A 14,180-nucleotide genomic window follows, 5' to 3' on the forward strand; every position below is an offset into this window, starting at 1 on the left:
CTTTGTCCATTTCTATGTTCTTTTGATGATGACATTTTTCATTATACTGTATTTGCACTGTTATTTTTAAACAATGTGGTCAGCGTTTGCAGTGGCAGCTTCTATAATCTGGCCATGCTTTGTGTACGACGACAATAAAAGATTGGGACTGTATTAGAGAAGCCAAAAGTGGCACTACTAGCAACAACACGAAGCCCTACTATTGAGACACAATCTTTCTACTAGTGCACATTTTGGTCCTCACTAGGAGGACACATTTGGCAACTAAAATGGACGGACAGTCGGACAACGACATGTTACTAGTGAGGCAAAACTACTAGTTGATAGTTGGTAGGTGTTACTAGTAGGCCCCAGAAGGCTCACATGCCACATCTTTGGTCCTAAGACAGTCATTGTCCTGATGCGCTGAATGACAAAGATGGTACTAGTGCGCGGGTCTCTATTAAGATGTCACTTCCCGTCCTCCTTTCAGGCCTCTTGCTTTATTTCCACATTTCCACCCCAACGGCACGTGTTGCACCCCCAAACAAGCGCACGGCAGCCCAGCATGGAGCCAGCGTCATGTGTCCATCCTGCAATCAAACGCACCCCTTTTCGCCCTGTAAGCCCCCCCGACCCCGACCCAAGTCCCCGTCTCACCCGACACCAGCAAAACAAGCAACCGTCATCAATCCAGTGCTCCCTCCCCTGCAGCTTCGCTTCTTCGTCATCACATCATCTTCATCAGCATCACCACCTTCATCATCCCCATCATCATCAGCAGCAGCTTCTTCTTCGGCTCCCTTTTCGTCCCGAGTCGTGCGTGTGCGTGTGCGTGTGCGTGTGCGCGCGGGCTTGTTCTTACCTCTGGAGGAGCTGAAGGCGGTGTACCACGACAGCGAGACCAGCCCGCACAGTCCGAACAACAAGAGCGTCAAGAAGGACACATTGCGGAACCTCATCTCCACACCGACCTCAGCATGTCCGCGCCGAGAAGGGGGGGAGGAGGGGGGGGGGGGGGGGGAAAGAAGGAGCTCGGGGGCAGCGATTGAGGAAGGGATAGCGAGAAGGGAGGGAGGGAGAGAGACAGGTAGGCAGATTGGAGCGAGCGAGGAGACGTCGATGTGAGCAGCCGCGAGAATGACGAGAAAGGAGAGAGGGAGGGAAATAGAGCGAGAGAGGAGGGGAGAGAAAAGGGGGGAGGAGGAGCCTGAGAGAGGCAAAACAGGTAGAAGGCTTTCAAAATTGGCTTCTCTCTTCTGTAGGCATCACGTTGGCCATTAATGCCCACCTCGCTTCCGTTTACATCTTTTTTTTCAAAACGTAAAAAGAAGAAAAGATTGTTGAAAGACATTTTAGTGTGTCACTTTCAGAACGTCACGAAATGAATCCACTTGCATTTTTCCCGTACGAATATTCAATAGTAATGCTTGTCTTAAGTTCAATGTGATGTTTCAGCGCGAATGACACATTTTCAGAAATAGGCTACTTGCTTGAATGTTCACACTTGATGGGAAGCCAGGCTTATAGGAGTACTCAACTCAAAACAATTAAAAAGTCAATGTTACAAAACATTTCCCCTTTCGAACGGGCAGGTTCCTGCATGCTGTGGACTTTTTCAGAGTCACACTGACATCTCGTGGCCATGTCTTGTAAGTGCAGCTCAGCGTTCGGCGACAGGAAATGGAGAAAAAAAGAGAAATGAAATGCTATTTACATTATTGTTATCATCATTATTAAACACGGACTTACTATGCTATTTATCAGATTAATGTGTAAGTCCGTGTTAAATACAGTAAGAAATGACATCAGTGTCATTATAACTGTACCTAATGTCAGAAAGAAGACGAAAGAATTAGACCGGAAGTAAGAAATGGCAAGCAGGGGAAATAGAATAGAGGAAAGAGGTGACGTAATAAACTGTCTCTTCCTACAAACATTGCGAGGGAAGAACCAGGCGGCAGGAGCAGCTCGTTTTTCACTTGTTGACTTCCGTCGTGAACGCCGGCCACGCGCTCGCGCCTCATATCACGTGACCCAGGCAGAAGTCTGGAATCACGACCATACGGCGCGCGTGCGCGAGACTGGGTGTCGCGAGCGGGAACCTGTGGAAGCAAACTGGGCGGGGACCCGCGCTGGCTGAAGACGTCACAGATTGATCCAAAAAACAAAACTAAAACCAGGATTCCTCGTGGACCCAGCACGCGCTCGCGTTGGACTGGCGGGCTTCGAACGCGCCGATGGGCTTGAACATTTAAATGTTGTCGTGCGTGACGTGACGTGCGTTAGGTGAGGCATGGCGGAGTGCAGGCCGGCTCGAGCGGAAGCTGCGGACAGCAGCCCGAGCGTGACGGCGAGCGTGACGGCGAGCTCGCCGGGGGCCAAGAAACGCCAGCAGAACTCTTGGACTTTGGGTCACAGCTTCAAGAAAGTGACGCTGACCAAGCCCACCTTCTGCCACCACTGCAGCGACTTCCTGTGGGGGCTGCTCGGCTTCCAGTGCGAAGGTACGTGCACGTCGAATCACCGCGTCGTCACTGTCCTCAAATGTCTTCACTGTGACTTTCAATGTCCTCATCAAATGTTATCAATGTCTTGAATATGACACTGACCAAATTCGTAGGCTGCGTCCTACTTCTGACTGGACTGTCGTTAGGAGAAGTGAAGCCACCGCGGCCATCTTACGTTGCCACTTGCTATGACCTAACTTGAATAATTCAAGTTGGGTAGGTGTCCATAATTACTTTTATAATTGGTCAATCATTGCCATTCCTGGCTGGTGTTTCTGGTTTCGTCACAGCTGCATATCCCGCCCCCAAACACAATGTCGCTCTGTGATTGGTCCGATTGGAAATGAACAGGCCCGGTACAAGATGGAGTTGCCGGAGTTTGTCAACTCACAAATTCAGCGAGAATTCAGTTTGCAGAGCAAGATTACAGCATCCCTCATTGACGGAAAACATTGACGTGCTAGAGAAAAATTGAAATCACTTTTGTATTGTGCCGACAGACCTAACTCAACAAAAACTGATATCTTTGTGCTTTTTTTCAAAACTAAGCAAACATTTGCTTTTACTTTGTAAAACAATCGTTAGCATTTGGGCTGACGTTCTGACGTGTTAAAGACCAAAGCAAAAAGCGAATCCTAGTCCAGTTATATTTCTGCATTTCCAGCAGTTAATTTAAAATAATGTTCTGTTTTGGAATGTAGCAATGGAACTCTAACCTGTTTTTATCTTTTGTTACACGTACGTGGCAACATAATCAACGAATCGATTAACAAAATAATCGTTAGTTGCAGCCCTAGTTCTAATAGTTGAGTTGCGTTCCGGAGCCGTTTCGAGCCGTCTTTTTCAAATGTCTTCACTATGATGATGATGACGACGTCTTCAGTGGGCCTTTGCATTCAAAGTGGTCCTCACAAGCATACATCATGTGTATGTACACGCACACGCGTTCTGTCCAGTCACACACACACCATGTCCCTCAGCCGTGTGTGTGCGTGGCATCATTGGAGGAGCAGAAGGTGAATCTGTGTGTGTGTGTGTGTGTGTGTGTGTGTGGTTTTCAATGTGAGAAACAGTTCTCATGGACTTCCTCTGGTCGTCATGGAAACAGAGGTCTTGGTGTGTGCGTGTGTGTGTGTGTGTGTGTGTGTGCGCGCGCGCGTGTAGCCAATGAAAATGTCTTTTTTGTCACTTGGTGCCAAAGTGTTATTGAAGCTGTCGCTTGCATGACGACACTTTCCCGTGACCATGCTGATAGCATTTTGCATATTGTGCTTTAAATATGTGTTGCCATGGTGATGTGTGTTGATCTAAAGTGTGCCCAGCGTTGCAATGTTAGTAATATGTGCATTGCAACATGTTAGACTTAATGAGTCCATGCTTGCCATGGTGACATCTGTGTGCCGTTAAATGCATGTCCCGTGTTGCCATGGCGATATGTTGTTTTAAATGTCTTCTGTTGCCATGGCGAAATGCTGGCTGCATTTTAAATGTGTGCCCTCGTGTGTTGCCATGACAATCAGTGTTTTGTTTGAAGAATGACTTCCGTTGTCATGACGATATTTGTGTCCTGTGTTGGGGGTGTCCTTTTGTTGCTATGGTGATAGTGTGACTGTGTGTGTGTGTGTGTGTGTGTGTGTGTGTGTGTGTGTGTTCTCCTCAGTGTGTAACTTGATGTGTCACGAGAAATGTCTGAAGACGCTCGGCTCGTTGTGCCCCAGCATGGCGCCCTCTGCCGTACGGGTGAGTAGCGCCTCGTCGTCGTCGTCGTCGTCGTCGTCGTCGTCGTCGTCGCGGTGGTGTTTGTGGATGAGGTCACGTGATGCCGCCGCCGTATCCACGCTGCCCCCTACAGGTCCCCGTGGCTCACTGCTTCGGTCCTGACGCTCCCAAGAGGCGCATGTGCTCCGTGTGCAGGAAGCAGACGGAGGGAAACGGCGCCCTTCGTTGCCAAGGTCAGCCCGAGTCACCGCCAGGGGGCGCTCTCTCGTCAGACACTCACGGCAATTGGAAAGAAACATCAAAGGACAACTGCTAACTAACGCTCACATTTTAGGGTGGGATGCGACTATCAATGATTTAAAAAATGGATTCGTTCATCAAGAATCAGAGATCAAAACATGTTTTACTTTCCATCCCTTTATTGAATAATAGAACAATTTGTAATTGCCAGTGCAGAAAATGCACAACGTTTTTAAGAAGTTCCTGCCGTCTTCAATTGACTCCAAGATTTTGCTGATCAAATGTCCAATATTTGTATTCCGACGTTGTTTGCTAACGCGTTTGTTTCAGTGTGCGAGCTGCACGTGCACGCCGACTGCGCCGCCTTCACCTGCGCCGACTGTCGCGTTTGCCACCTGGATGGCACCCGGCAGCAGGTCAGTCACCGCCGCGCACTCCTCGCCGGCAACGCGCGCCGCCGCCGTTTACTCTTACGGCCGTGGCGTGCGCCCGCAGGACACGTTCCACCACCACTGGCGGGAGGGCAACCTGCCGTCGGGCGCGCGTTGCCAGCTGTGCCGGCGTTCCTGCGGCTCGTCCGACGTTTTGGCGGGGATGAGGTGCGAGTGGTGCGGCGTCACGGTAAGAAGCGCTTTCCCGCCGCCATCAACTTGCCGCTCTTGGAAGAGAGTCGGTCGGACTTTTCTTTTGGACTTTTCTTTTGCTTCCTGCATTTGAAAGCAAACTTGTTTACTTTTCACAATCAAGTACTTTGTTGCTGCACATTAAACGTAAGTAGATTGGTCTTTTTTCCTTTTCCAACGTAAGCCACCAAAAAAGTTCAGTGTCACGTGAGTCCAGCCATTCTTATTCGAATTTTCAAGAATTGCCAAAATAAAACTAATTGGAAACGCTAGAAAATTCCAAAAAGGGTCTAAAATTGGCCAAAAAGGTTTTATGTTCAGAGGAGGTGGATTTTGAAACGAAAAAAGGAAAATGTGAATTTATTTTTGCCATTGGAAACGAGTTTTGACAAAATCGGATACACGTGGCGCCTTTTGCCCGGATATGACGTCACGCGTACCTTTGTAGTCACAAAGCAATGTGGGACCATCAAGTAAGGTATGTTTGAAACAGAAATTGTTTTGGAATTCATTCAAGAAGCCCAAATTCCTCCCATTTGAGATGCAAAACACGCTGCGGTTGATCAAGAGTGACAAAAGCAAAGTCATGTGACGCCTTCCTCTTCTTCTCCTCGCAATCCTCGCAGAAGAAGAATGGCTGCAAACGAGCAGAAGTCGCAAGTCGGTTTTGCGCATTGTCGCTCAATTTGCTTGAAATCATTTGAAATAATTGGATGGAAACCGGACTAGTGATGAAAAAGAATTTTAAAGGCGGTACTTGAACGTTTGTTCAAGCAAAACAAAGCAATTGCTTTCAGGTTCAGCTGACTTTGCGTGTCTTCTTTTTATTTATTTAGTTTCAGTATTTTGAATTCCGTAGCGAAATGGATCATCTTCTAACTTGTTAGCTTATTGGGGTCAAAGCTGCCCCGTTATTTATAACGTGATACTGAACCGATTTTTTTTTTCCCTTGTTGTTGAAACGAGACCTTTTTATCCTTTTCCTTCTTCCACTTGAAGACAAATATTTGTTCTTTCTCCTCCTTACGTTGTCTCCTTTTGACTTTTGCACAAGTCAGGAAGTTGAATCAGTCCTTCTACGTGTACTTAATTCTTTTCTTTGCATAAACCCGTCAACTTTAGTGTTATTTACAACGGCGTATTAGGGTCACGTAAAGAAAAAAAAAATGTTAGAGGGGGGGGGGGCAAAATCTGCCACTTTCAAATGTTGCAAATTTGCTACTTTCTAAAGTGGCAAATAAATGTATGAGTTTTTTTCTGGGAATATTGCCCCACCCTCTAAAAAAAAAAGATCTATACGCGGCCCTAATACGCCGTCCTAGAGTTATTGGCCAGCATTTTTGTTGTTTTGCCAAACTCCCGCAGTGTCACGCGGCGTGCCACCTCCGGGTGGCGGCGGAGTGCACCCTGGGCCGTCTGCGCCGTCTGACGCTGCATCCCGCCTGCGTGCGCCTCCAATCCAGAAACTTCAGCAAGCAGCACTGCTACCGAATCATGGAGGCCGGCGCCGGCGCTGGTGGCGGCGAGCTGGGTACGCGCCCGCCGTACTTCCTCTTTGGCTGCCATCGCTGCTTACGTCGCGGCTGTACAACTTGTTGGGCAAGTTATCGTGGGAACAGAATTTGACGTTCGGAATGAAACGGCGCCAGCGTAAATCTTTTGACATTTCAGCAACGTGTTCTGCATTGCATTTTTTTTAAATAACTAAAGCTGATAAAAATGAAGAGAAGCACCCGGAAAAGGAATTCCAAGTAAGTAGATTGAAAAAGTAAACTAAAAGGAAAATTCCCAACCTGCCGCTGATGTGCGAAAACAAATTTCCAATGGTGACATTTTGCGGCGATTTGTGCCGGACGCGTGACGTCGTCGCTTCTGCATTTGTTTGAGTGTTTTCATGATGATGTCACCGTTTGGAGCAAAAGTCTCAGATAATATTTGGGGGGGCAAAAGTTTGACACGCATGTTGATGATGTTGCTGATATTGCTTGATGCTGGAAAGCGGCATATTCTGAAAGATGACTTGACATCTCCCGCAGATGACGACGACAGCGTGGACGCGTCCGCCGTGGCGTGGAAAGACGGTCAGCCGGCGCCGGCCGAGCACGGTCGGTACTTGCGGGTGGACGTCGGCAGGAAAAACGCAACGGTGCTAATTGGCGTGCAATTTGTTGCGCAGGCAAGCAGTTTCTTAAAGTCTACGATGGTGACGACGCCCTCCGGCGCGCTCACTTCCGCCCCGTCTCCATCGTCAGAGCCAGCAGGAAGCAGGAAGTTCTGGTAGGGAGCCACGCATGGCCGCAAAACCTCTCACACATCAACACGTGGGGCGGAGCTACGTGGCGCTTGTCACTCTCTCTTCATGATTATGCTATACGGCGCTGTCGCTTCCTGGTCCTTTTCTTTTTCTTTGAAACCACTGCTGGGTCACATCTCTTAATGGTGTATAGCGCCACCTACAGCGACGGAGTCCCCTCTCAATCCTCGCAAAAGAACAACCGATGGAAACGGGCAGAAGCGGCAAGTCCGCTTAGCGCATTTTCAGTCCATTGGCTTAAAAAAATTGCAAAGAATGGGATGGAAACCCGACGAGTCACACGTCCGTCCGTCGGTCAAAGTGTCGCGCCGTGGTGACATGTTGGCGTCCTGGCGTAGGAGGCGGCGTTGCGGGCCTTCTACCTGCCGGACCAGCCTGAGGATTTCCAGCTGCAGGAGGCGGGCGGACTGGAGCGTCTCCATAGCGACGACGCCTGGATGCTGAGGGCCAAAGGGGGCGGCGCCGAGGTCCTCAAAGTATACGGAGGCCCCGGCAGGTCACGCCGCTTCTCTTTCAAGACGACGCACACTCGCCCGCCCACCTCCGACCACCGCAAGCCAACCGCGCTTTGTGTGCGTTTCAGATCCGGACGGGATCACGTCAGCGTGTCGGTGTCCGAGGACGGCACGGCGGCGTCCGTCCTGGCCGAGGCCCTGGAGCGGCTGGACCTTCGGGTGCGTCGGCGCTTCGGCAACAGGAAGGCGCCGTCGCACGATAACAAGGAGCTGCTTTCTGCTGTTCTTCACAGAGAGACGACGTGACGCGATTTGACCTGCAGGAAGTGCTCATGAGCAGCAAACAAGGTCGGTGACCCCTGACCTCTGGCTCACCCACAGGAGCCTAGCCAGAACATTTTCATTGGGATGGCCAGTGTGATTTTAGAACCGATAAATACATCAAATCTAATATATTAAAAAAATAAAAATAAAACAATGATAATAAAATGAATGACATTAATAATAAACAAATAAAATCTAATATAATAATTACAAATAACATAATCATATAAAAACAATAATAATACAATTAATAAGATTAATAATAATATTAATAATTAATAAAAAAAATCTAATATCATGAATGGAAGTAAAATAGTATAAAAACAATATTTCTAAAAATAACATCAATAATTCATAATTAAATAAAAAGAATATAAAAACTATTAATAAAATGAATAACATTAATACAAAATAAAATTGAATATGAAACGATAACGTAAAAACAATAATACAATAAATAACATTAATAATTAATAAATAAATACAATATAATAAAATAATATACAAACAATAATAATAAAACGAGTAACATTAATAATAAATAAATACAATTTAATATAAACAAAAAAAATTATAATATAAAAACAATAATACAATTAATAACATTAATAATAATAATAAAAATTATAATAAGAATATAAAAACAAGAATAATAAAATTATTAATAATAATGTTAATCAATAATAGTAATCGTAAAATCACGGATACTAAAATGTTCCCTTTGGTATGGGGGTGGCCATGGCCAGCCCTATAACATGTAGCTCCGCCCCTGGTCACCAACATTTACAAAGGTCACGACCTCTGTGTGTCCGCAGTGCAAAGGCAAACGCTGACGCCGCAGCAGAACATTCTGGACAAATTGCACGACATCAGGAAGGTCAGTCATGGCGTGATTAGCAACAAGTTAGCATTAGCATGGATTTGCCCCATTTATGGTCACCCTAATGGACGAGAACCTTTGGTTGGCCTCAGGTGCGTCCGCTCAATGAGTTTGTTTACCTGCCGGCGGATGACAAGAAATGAGTCGCTATACGATCAGTCACGTGTCAGGAAACACGCCAGTAAAATGTCACGCGTGGTGCCGATGTGTCAGCATACAGAGTTGAAATGAGCAATTAGCGTTAGCGTAGCTTAAGTTGCGCGTCTGAAGGAGACTCGTTGTTGTGTGATGTGTTTGCCAGACGTCCTTGCGACAGATGAACCAGACTCGCTTCTACGTGGCGGAGAGGCGGAGCCAAGCGGTGCGGGTGAGCCTGCTGATTGGCGGCTTGCCCCCCGAGCTGTCCAAAGAGCAGTACTGGCAGCTCATGCGGGAACAGCTGACTGTCAAGAGTGAGCGCACGCACACGCACGCATGCGCCCGCCAGCGTTCCCATGACAACATGACTTCTTCTTGGTCCCGTCTGCAGGTCACCTGGCGGACGTCAGCCACGTGTACGCCGGCCAAGGTGAGATGCTCGCCAAGGCCGCCGCCAGGCCACAAGTGTTGCGCCCTCACGTGCGTGCGTGCGTGCGTGTCCAGGTGCGCTGGCGTTGGAGTTGTCGTGTTTCTCCGAAGCCGAGCGCGTCTTCATGCTGGCCAAAGACGTCGGCGTCAACGACAAGCCGCTCACATCGCTCGTCATCCCGGACATTCAGGTGCGCAGACGAGCAGTTCTTTTCTGTCCATTTATTGTTGGATTGAGCAAATATTTGAGTTTCTAGACAATCCAATTGCAACGAGGGTGAAAACGTCAGCTTGCTAACGCGGCGCTGTGTGGTTTTGCGGCCGCAGCTCAGCCTGCTGTCTGCCGACGTGCGCCCCCTGCTGGTCTTTGTCAACACCAAGAGCGGCGGCCTGAAGGGCAAAGATCTTCTGTACGCCTTCCGCAAGATTCTCAACCCGCATCAAGTCTTCGACCTCGCCAACGGAGGGCCGCTGCCGGGGTGGGAATCTCACACCATTATAGCTTTGGGATTGTCATTTTTGTTGCTTTTCTTTTAAGTTTTGTTTTGTCATTTGCTAGCTAGCTCGCATCAAAGGCAAACTGTGGCAGGGTTTTGACTTTCTGGACCTGAATTTGCCACTTCTGCTAATGAACTCAATTTTAGGGATAATAAATTATAAAATGATGTATTATACATTTATTGATAAATATATTTATTATTATATCAATTAATGAAATATATGCTATATTTTATATCATATAAAAACATATTTATTATTATAATATAATTATGAAATGAAAGAAATATTTAATATTCATTTAAATATAAGGTCATTTATTCCAGTTAATATCGAAATAAATATATTTCAAATCACATTTAAAATCATCCCCAAAAGTGCATTAAATGAATTGCCAAAGACATTTTGCTATAATTATAGTTAGTTTTGTAAGCATAAAATGTGTTTTTTGTTGGCTAACGAAAGAGTTTTTTGAATTTTGTTTTTTTTTTTGTTAATTTTCGTTAAAATAACCCCGATTGTGATCGGCCCCACATTTGCCACAGCGAGCCAGTAATGAGGTGTGTGCGTGCGTGTGCGTGCGTGTGCGTGTGCGCAGCTTCCACACTTTCCGGGACGTTCCCAGCTTCCGGGTGTTGGTGTGCGGGGGCGACGGCACGGTGGGATGGGTGCTGGGCGTGCTGGAGGCGCTGCGCCACCAGCTGGCCTGCCGGGAACCGCCGGTTGGCATCGTGCCGCTCGGAACAGGTCACGCGCGCTCTCTCTCGCTCTGTGGGTGTGTGCGTGTGCCGGCGGGCATCCAATGCGAGCGTTCCTCCCACAGGTAACGACCTGTCGCGTGTCCTGCGCTGGGGCGCGGGTTACAGCGGCGAAGACCCGGCTCACATCCTGGCCTGCGTGGACGAGGCGGAGCAGGTTCTGATGGACCGCTGGACCATCCTGCTGGACGGCAAGGACCTCGCCAGCGACGACAGCGACGCATTCCTGGAAGCGCCCAAGGTGCGGCGTCGGTACGCGCGCAAAAACGAGAATTCCCGCGTCACATGACCTCCGTCACGCTTCCAGGTCGTCTACATGAACAACTACTTTGGCGTGGGCATCGACGCCGAGCTCAGCCTGGACTTCCATCAGGCCCGCCAAGGTGACCCGGACAAGTTCACCAGCAGGTTCGTCACGTGTCACGTGTCACGTGTCGGGTCACATATAGCAAAAATGTTGTTGTTGGTGCCAGGTTCCACAACAAGGGCGTTTACGTGAAGGTGGGCCTGCAGAAGATCAGCGCCACCCGCAGTCTGCACAGGGAAGTGCAACTGCAGGTGGACGGATGCCACGTTGCGCTGCCCAACATCGAGGGCCTCATCTTCCTCAACATTCCCAGGTGAGGACCGTGCGGCCCCACGACCCGGTCGCCGACCTCGACATCTTACCGTGCCCACTCGCAGCTGGGGCTCCGGCGCCGACCTGTGGGGTTCCGAGACGGATGGTTGCTACGGCAAGCCCGGCGTGGACGACGGCCTGCTGGAGGTGGTGGGCGTCACCGGCGTGGTTCACATGGTGAGCGGGCGGGCGGGCGAGCGAGCGAGCGGGCGGGCGAGCGCACGCCGGACACTTGCTCAACATCGCTTAACGAGCCGCCGCGTCTTGTGCGCAGGGTCAGGTGCAGAGCGGCCTGCGCTCGGGCATTCGCATCGCGCAGGGCGCTTACGTGCGCCTGATGCTCAAGAAGCCTTTCCCCGTCCAGGTGGACGGCGAACCCTGGCTGCAAGCGCCGGGACACATCGTCATCTCCGCCGCTGGGCCCAAGGTGCAAAAACAAAAGCAAGACTTTTCACTTTTGACAAAAAGGCAACCATGACCGGCGTTTTCAAGGCTTCAGATTGGGCCCAAAAACAAGAAGCGCAGCCGCAGAATCTGTTTGTGAAAAAGTGAAAGAAAAATTGGAGCTTTCGGTGACATCAGGGGTGCCCAAGTCCGGCCCTCCGCAGGCCCAATCCAGCCTCCTGATTGACACGTTTCCCTCCTTCCAACACAACGGAATCAAACCATCAGCGAGCGCAAGCTTGATAACCATCCTGATCATTTGATTCAGGTGTGTCGGGGGAGGGTCAACATCTTCAACAGGATGGATTGGACTTAGAGACGGTCGTTCAGTAACCAGAAGGTCGGCTGTTCGATCCCCAAGTCGTGCGTCGTCGTGTCCTTGGGCAAGGCACTTGTGTGAAAGTGCCAATGTTTGGCGGCGGGTGGTGGGAGGGGCCGTAGACGCACACCGGCAGCCACGCTGCCTTCCGTCAGCCCGCCTTCCCCGGGGGTGGCTTAAGTATTTTAGCGCCACCGCAGTGTGAGTGCATGAATCATGTATTCATTCCATTGCAAAGCGTCTTTGAGTGTCTAGAAAAGCGCTCTCTAAAATTATTATTATTATTATTATTAATGCTGGCGGGGCCGAGTGTTATTATTTGGGGCAGATACAAATAAAAATCATCACATTCATCATTGAAATCAAAATGATTGTTAAAAAAGAAAAGAATATGAATACTTTTGAAATAATCTGCTGTCCCTAATGAAGTGGCCATGGCTTGCCCACAGGTGCGCATGCTGAGGAAGTCCAAACACAAACACAGGAAGTCGCCGGGCAGCGCAAAGGACGGGCGCTCAGAAAGCTCCGCCTCCTGGGACGGGCGCTCAGAAAGCTCCGCCTCCTGGGACGGGCGCTCAGAAAGCCCCTCCCCCTCGGAGGGCGTGCAGCTGTGATGCCGTCGGATTCCGGCGCAGGTAAAAAAAAAAGCGACGACATCGCTATGGAAACGCTGACTTTGATGTGAAGGAGCGGTTGCCATGGTGACCGACTCCTCAGTGACATTTGGAGGTTGTCATGACGACGTGTTTGCGCCATCCTAACGTAGCTTTGTTGACGTCGTGCTAATCATTTAAAAACGTTCATCATGTGACAAGTCCCAAATGAGGCTCAAAAGACTTTTTTTTTTGTGTGTGCGTGTGAATGTCGACTTGAAAATGTCGACTTGAAAATGGCGACTTGAAAATGTCGACTTGAAAATGTCGACTTGAAAATGGCGACTTGAAAATGGCGACTTGAAAATGTCGATTATTTGCTCTGGTTTTCAAAATGTGCATATTCACCGATTTGCAGATGTATTTTCTTTTTTTCTTTTTACCGGTATTGGTGCTACATTTGTGATTGTTGAAGTTTGTGGAGGGCGGCGGGTCTTTTAATGGTGTATTTTGTCCATTATTTTGGCGGGGACCAAATGACCGTCCTGGTCAAAAATCCCGGTAAGGAAAAACTATGATCGTCACATACAGAAAAAACAAAGACATACTTTTTTATCTCCTAAAAGGCACATATTATTACCAAAAAACATCCTTTTTAAAAAAAAATGTATTCATTGGTTAAAGTTGGCCTTTAATGTTTAATATTACGGCAAGTTTATTTTGGAAAAATAAGACTTCTTTTAACATTATGACTTTTTAATCCTTAGCAAATCTTTGACGTGATTTTGTTGTTGGAAAGATTCCAACTTTGTTTTCTTGACAAAATGCAACTCGATTCCGAAATATAAGATAAAAAAAATGTATTGCAAAATATGTCCTTATTCTTTTTTTATTTGGAAAAAAGTCCTTTATTCCTGTAACATTCGGACTTTTTTTCCTTAAAACCCCCAACAACTATTCTCCTTTTTTTTCCCCCCACAAATGAAAGTTTGTCTTTCCCGTCAAATCGGCAGCTCCTAAAGCTTGATTGACGCTCGACGCTCTGCGTGAGGTCATGTTGATGATGTCATTTGATTTTGGCAATTGTTTTGCTTTCCCAAATTTGTAAGCAACGCGGACGGTCGGCGTGGAGCAAGATGGCGGCCGAGCAAACGCTGTCGGAAAAAACAGCGTTTTTATTTCTGTTCACCCTAAACTGATGTTTATAATTTATTGGGGGGGGGGGTCAAAGTTTTGTACTTGTGTTGTTGATATGGCGTAGACGCTCTTCACTGCCCCCTATAGCCTGGGAGAATATGGAGCGCAGCCGAGCAACAAGCCGTGTTGAGTATGACGGTT

At 48.1% G+C, this 14,180-nt stretch overlaps 2 protein-coding genes across 6 annotated transcripts in view; one reads left to right on the forward strand and one right to left on the reverse strand.

Moving 5' to 3' along the window:
- Nucleotides 1–1,969, reverse strand: part of mgat4b (alpha-1,3-mannosyl-glycoprotein 4-beta-N-acetylglucosaminyltransferase B) — a 15,838-nt gene extending 13,869 nt beyond the window's left edge. For 3 of the 4 annotated variants that reach the window (XR_013295076.1, XM_077573417.1, XM_077573419.1), the window contains exon 1: nucleotides 845–1,932. Coding sequence is in view for 3 of the 4 variants with exons in the window: in XM_077573417.1 (XP_077429543.1) it covers nucleotides 845–941 (97 nt within the window). In the remaining variant the exon portion in view is untranslated. Of the gene's footprint in view, nucleotides 1–844 lie in introns of all 4 variants that reach the window. The other variant, XM_077573418.1, reaches the window with a different exon arrangement.
- Nucleotides 1,970–2,275: 306 nt separating this feature from the next.
- Nucleotides 2,276–13,713, forward strand: dgkq (diacylglycerol kinase theta). Of its 2 annotated transcripts, none has more exons than XM_077573413.1 (23): nucleotides 2,276–2,486; nucleotides 4,150–4,229; nucleotides 4,342–4,441; nucleotides 4,779–4,864; nucleotides 4,944–5,069; nucleotides 6,437–6,602; nucleotides 7,108–7,176; nucleotides 7,248–7,348; nucleotides 7,724–7,881; nucleotides 7,969–8,059; nucleotides 8,134–8,188; nucleotides 8,980–9,041; nucleotides 9,346–9,496; nucleotides 9,574–9,612; nucleotides 9,687–9,802; nucleotides 9,939–10,090; nucleotides 10,708–10,856; nucleotides 10,933–11,108; nucleotides 11,175–11,275; nucleotides 11,341–11,487; nucleotides 11,552–11,663; nucleotides 11,761–11,913; nucleotides 12,699–13,713. In XM_077573413.1, exons 1-23 carry the CDS (start codon nucleotides 2,276–2,278, stop codon nucleotides 12,861–12,863), a joined length of 2,766 nt encoding a protein of 921 aa, XP_077429539.1. In that variant the 3' UTR covers nucleotides 12,864–13,713. The 2 variants fall into 2 exon arrangements, with proteins under 2 accessions (XP_077429539.1, XP_077429540.1); XM_077573414.1 differs by having other exon boundaries at nucleotides 2,349–2,486; nucleotides 4,094–4,229.
- The last annotated feature ends 467 nt before the right edge of the window (nucleotides 13,714–14,180 follow it).

Source organism: Vanacampus margaritifer, chromosome 8 (assembly GCF_051991255.1).
Source record: "Vanacampus margaritifer isolate UIUO_Vmar chromosome 8, RoL_Vmar_1.0, whole genome shotgun sequence".
Lineage (NCBI taxonomy): Eukaryota > Metazoa > Chordata > Actinopteri > Syngnathiformes > Syngnathidae > Vanacampus > Vanacampus margaritifer.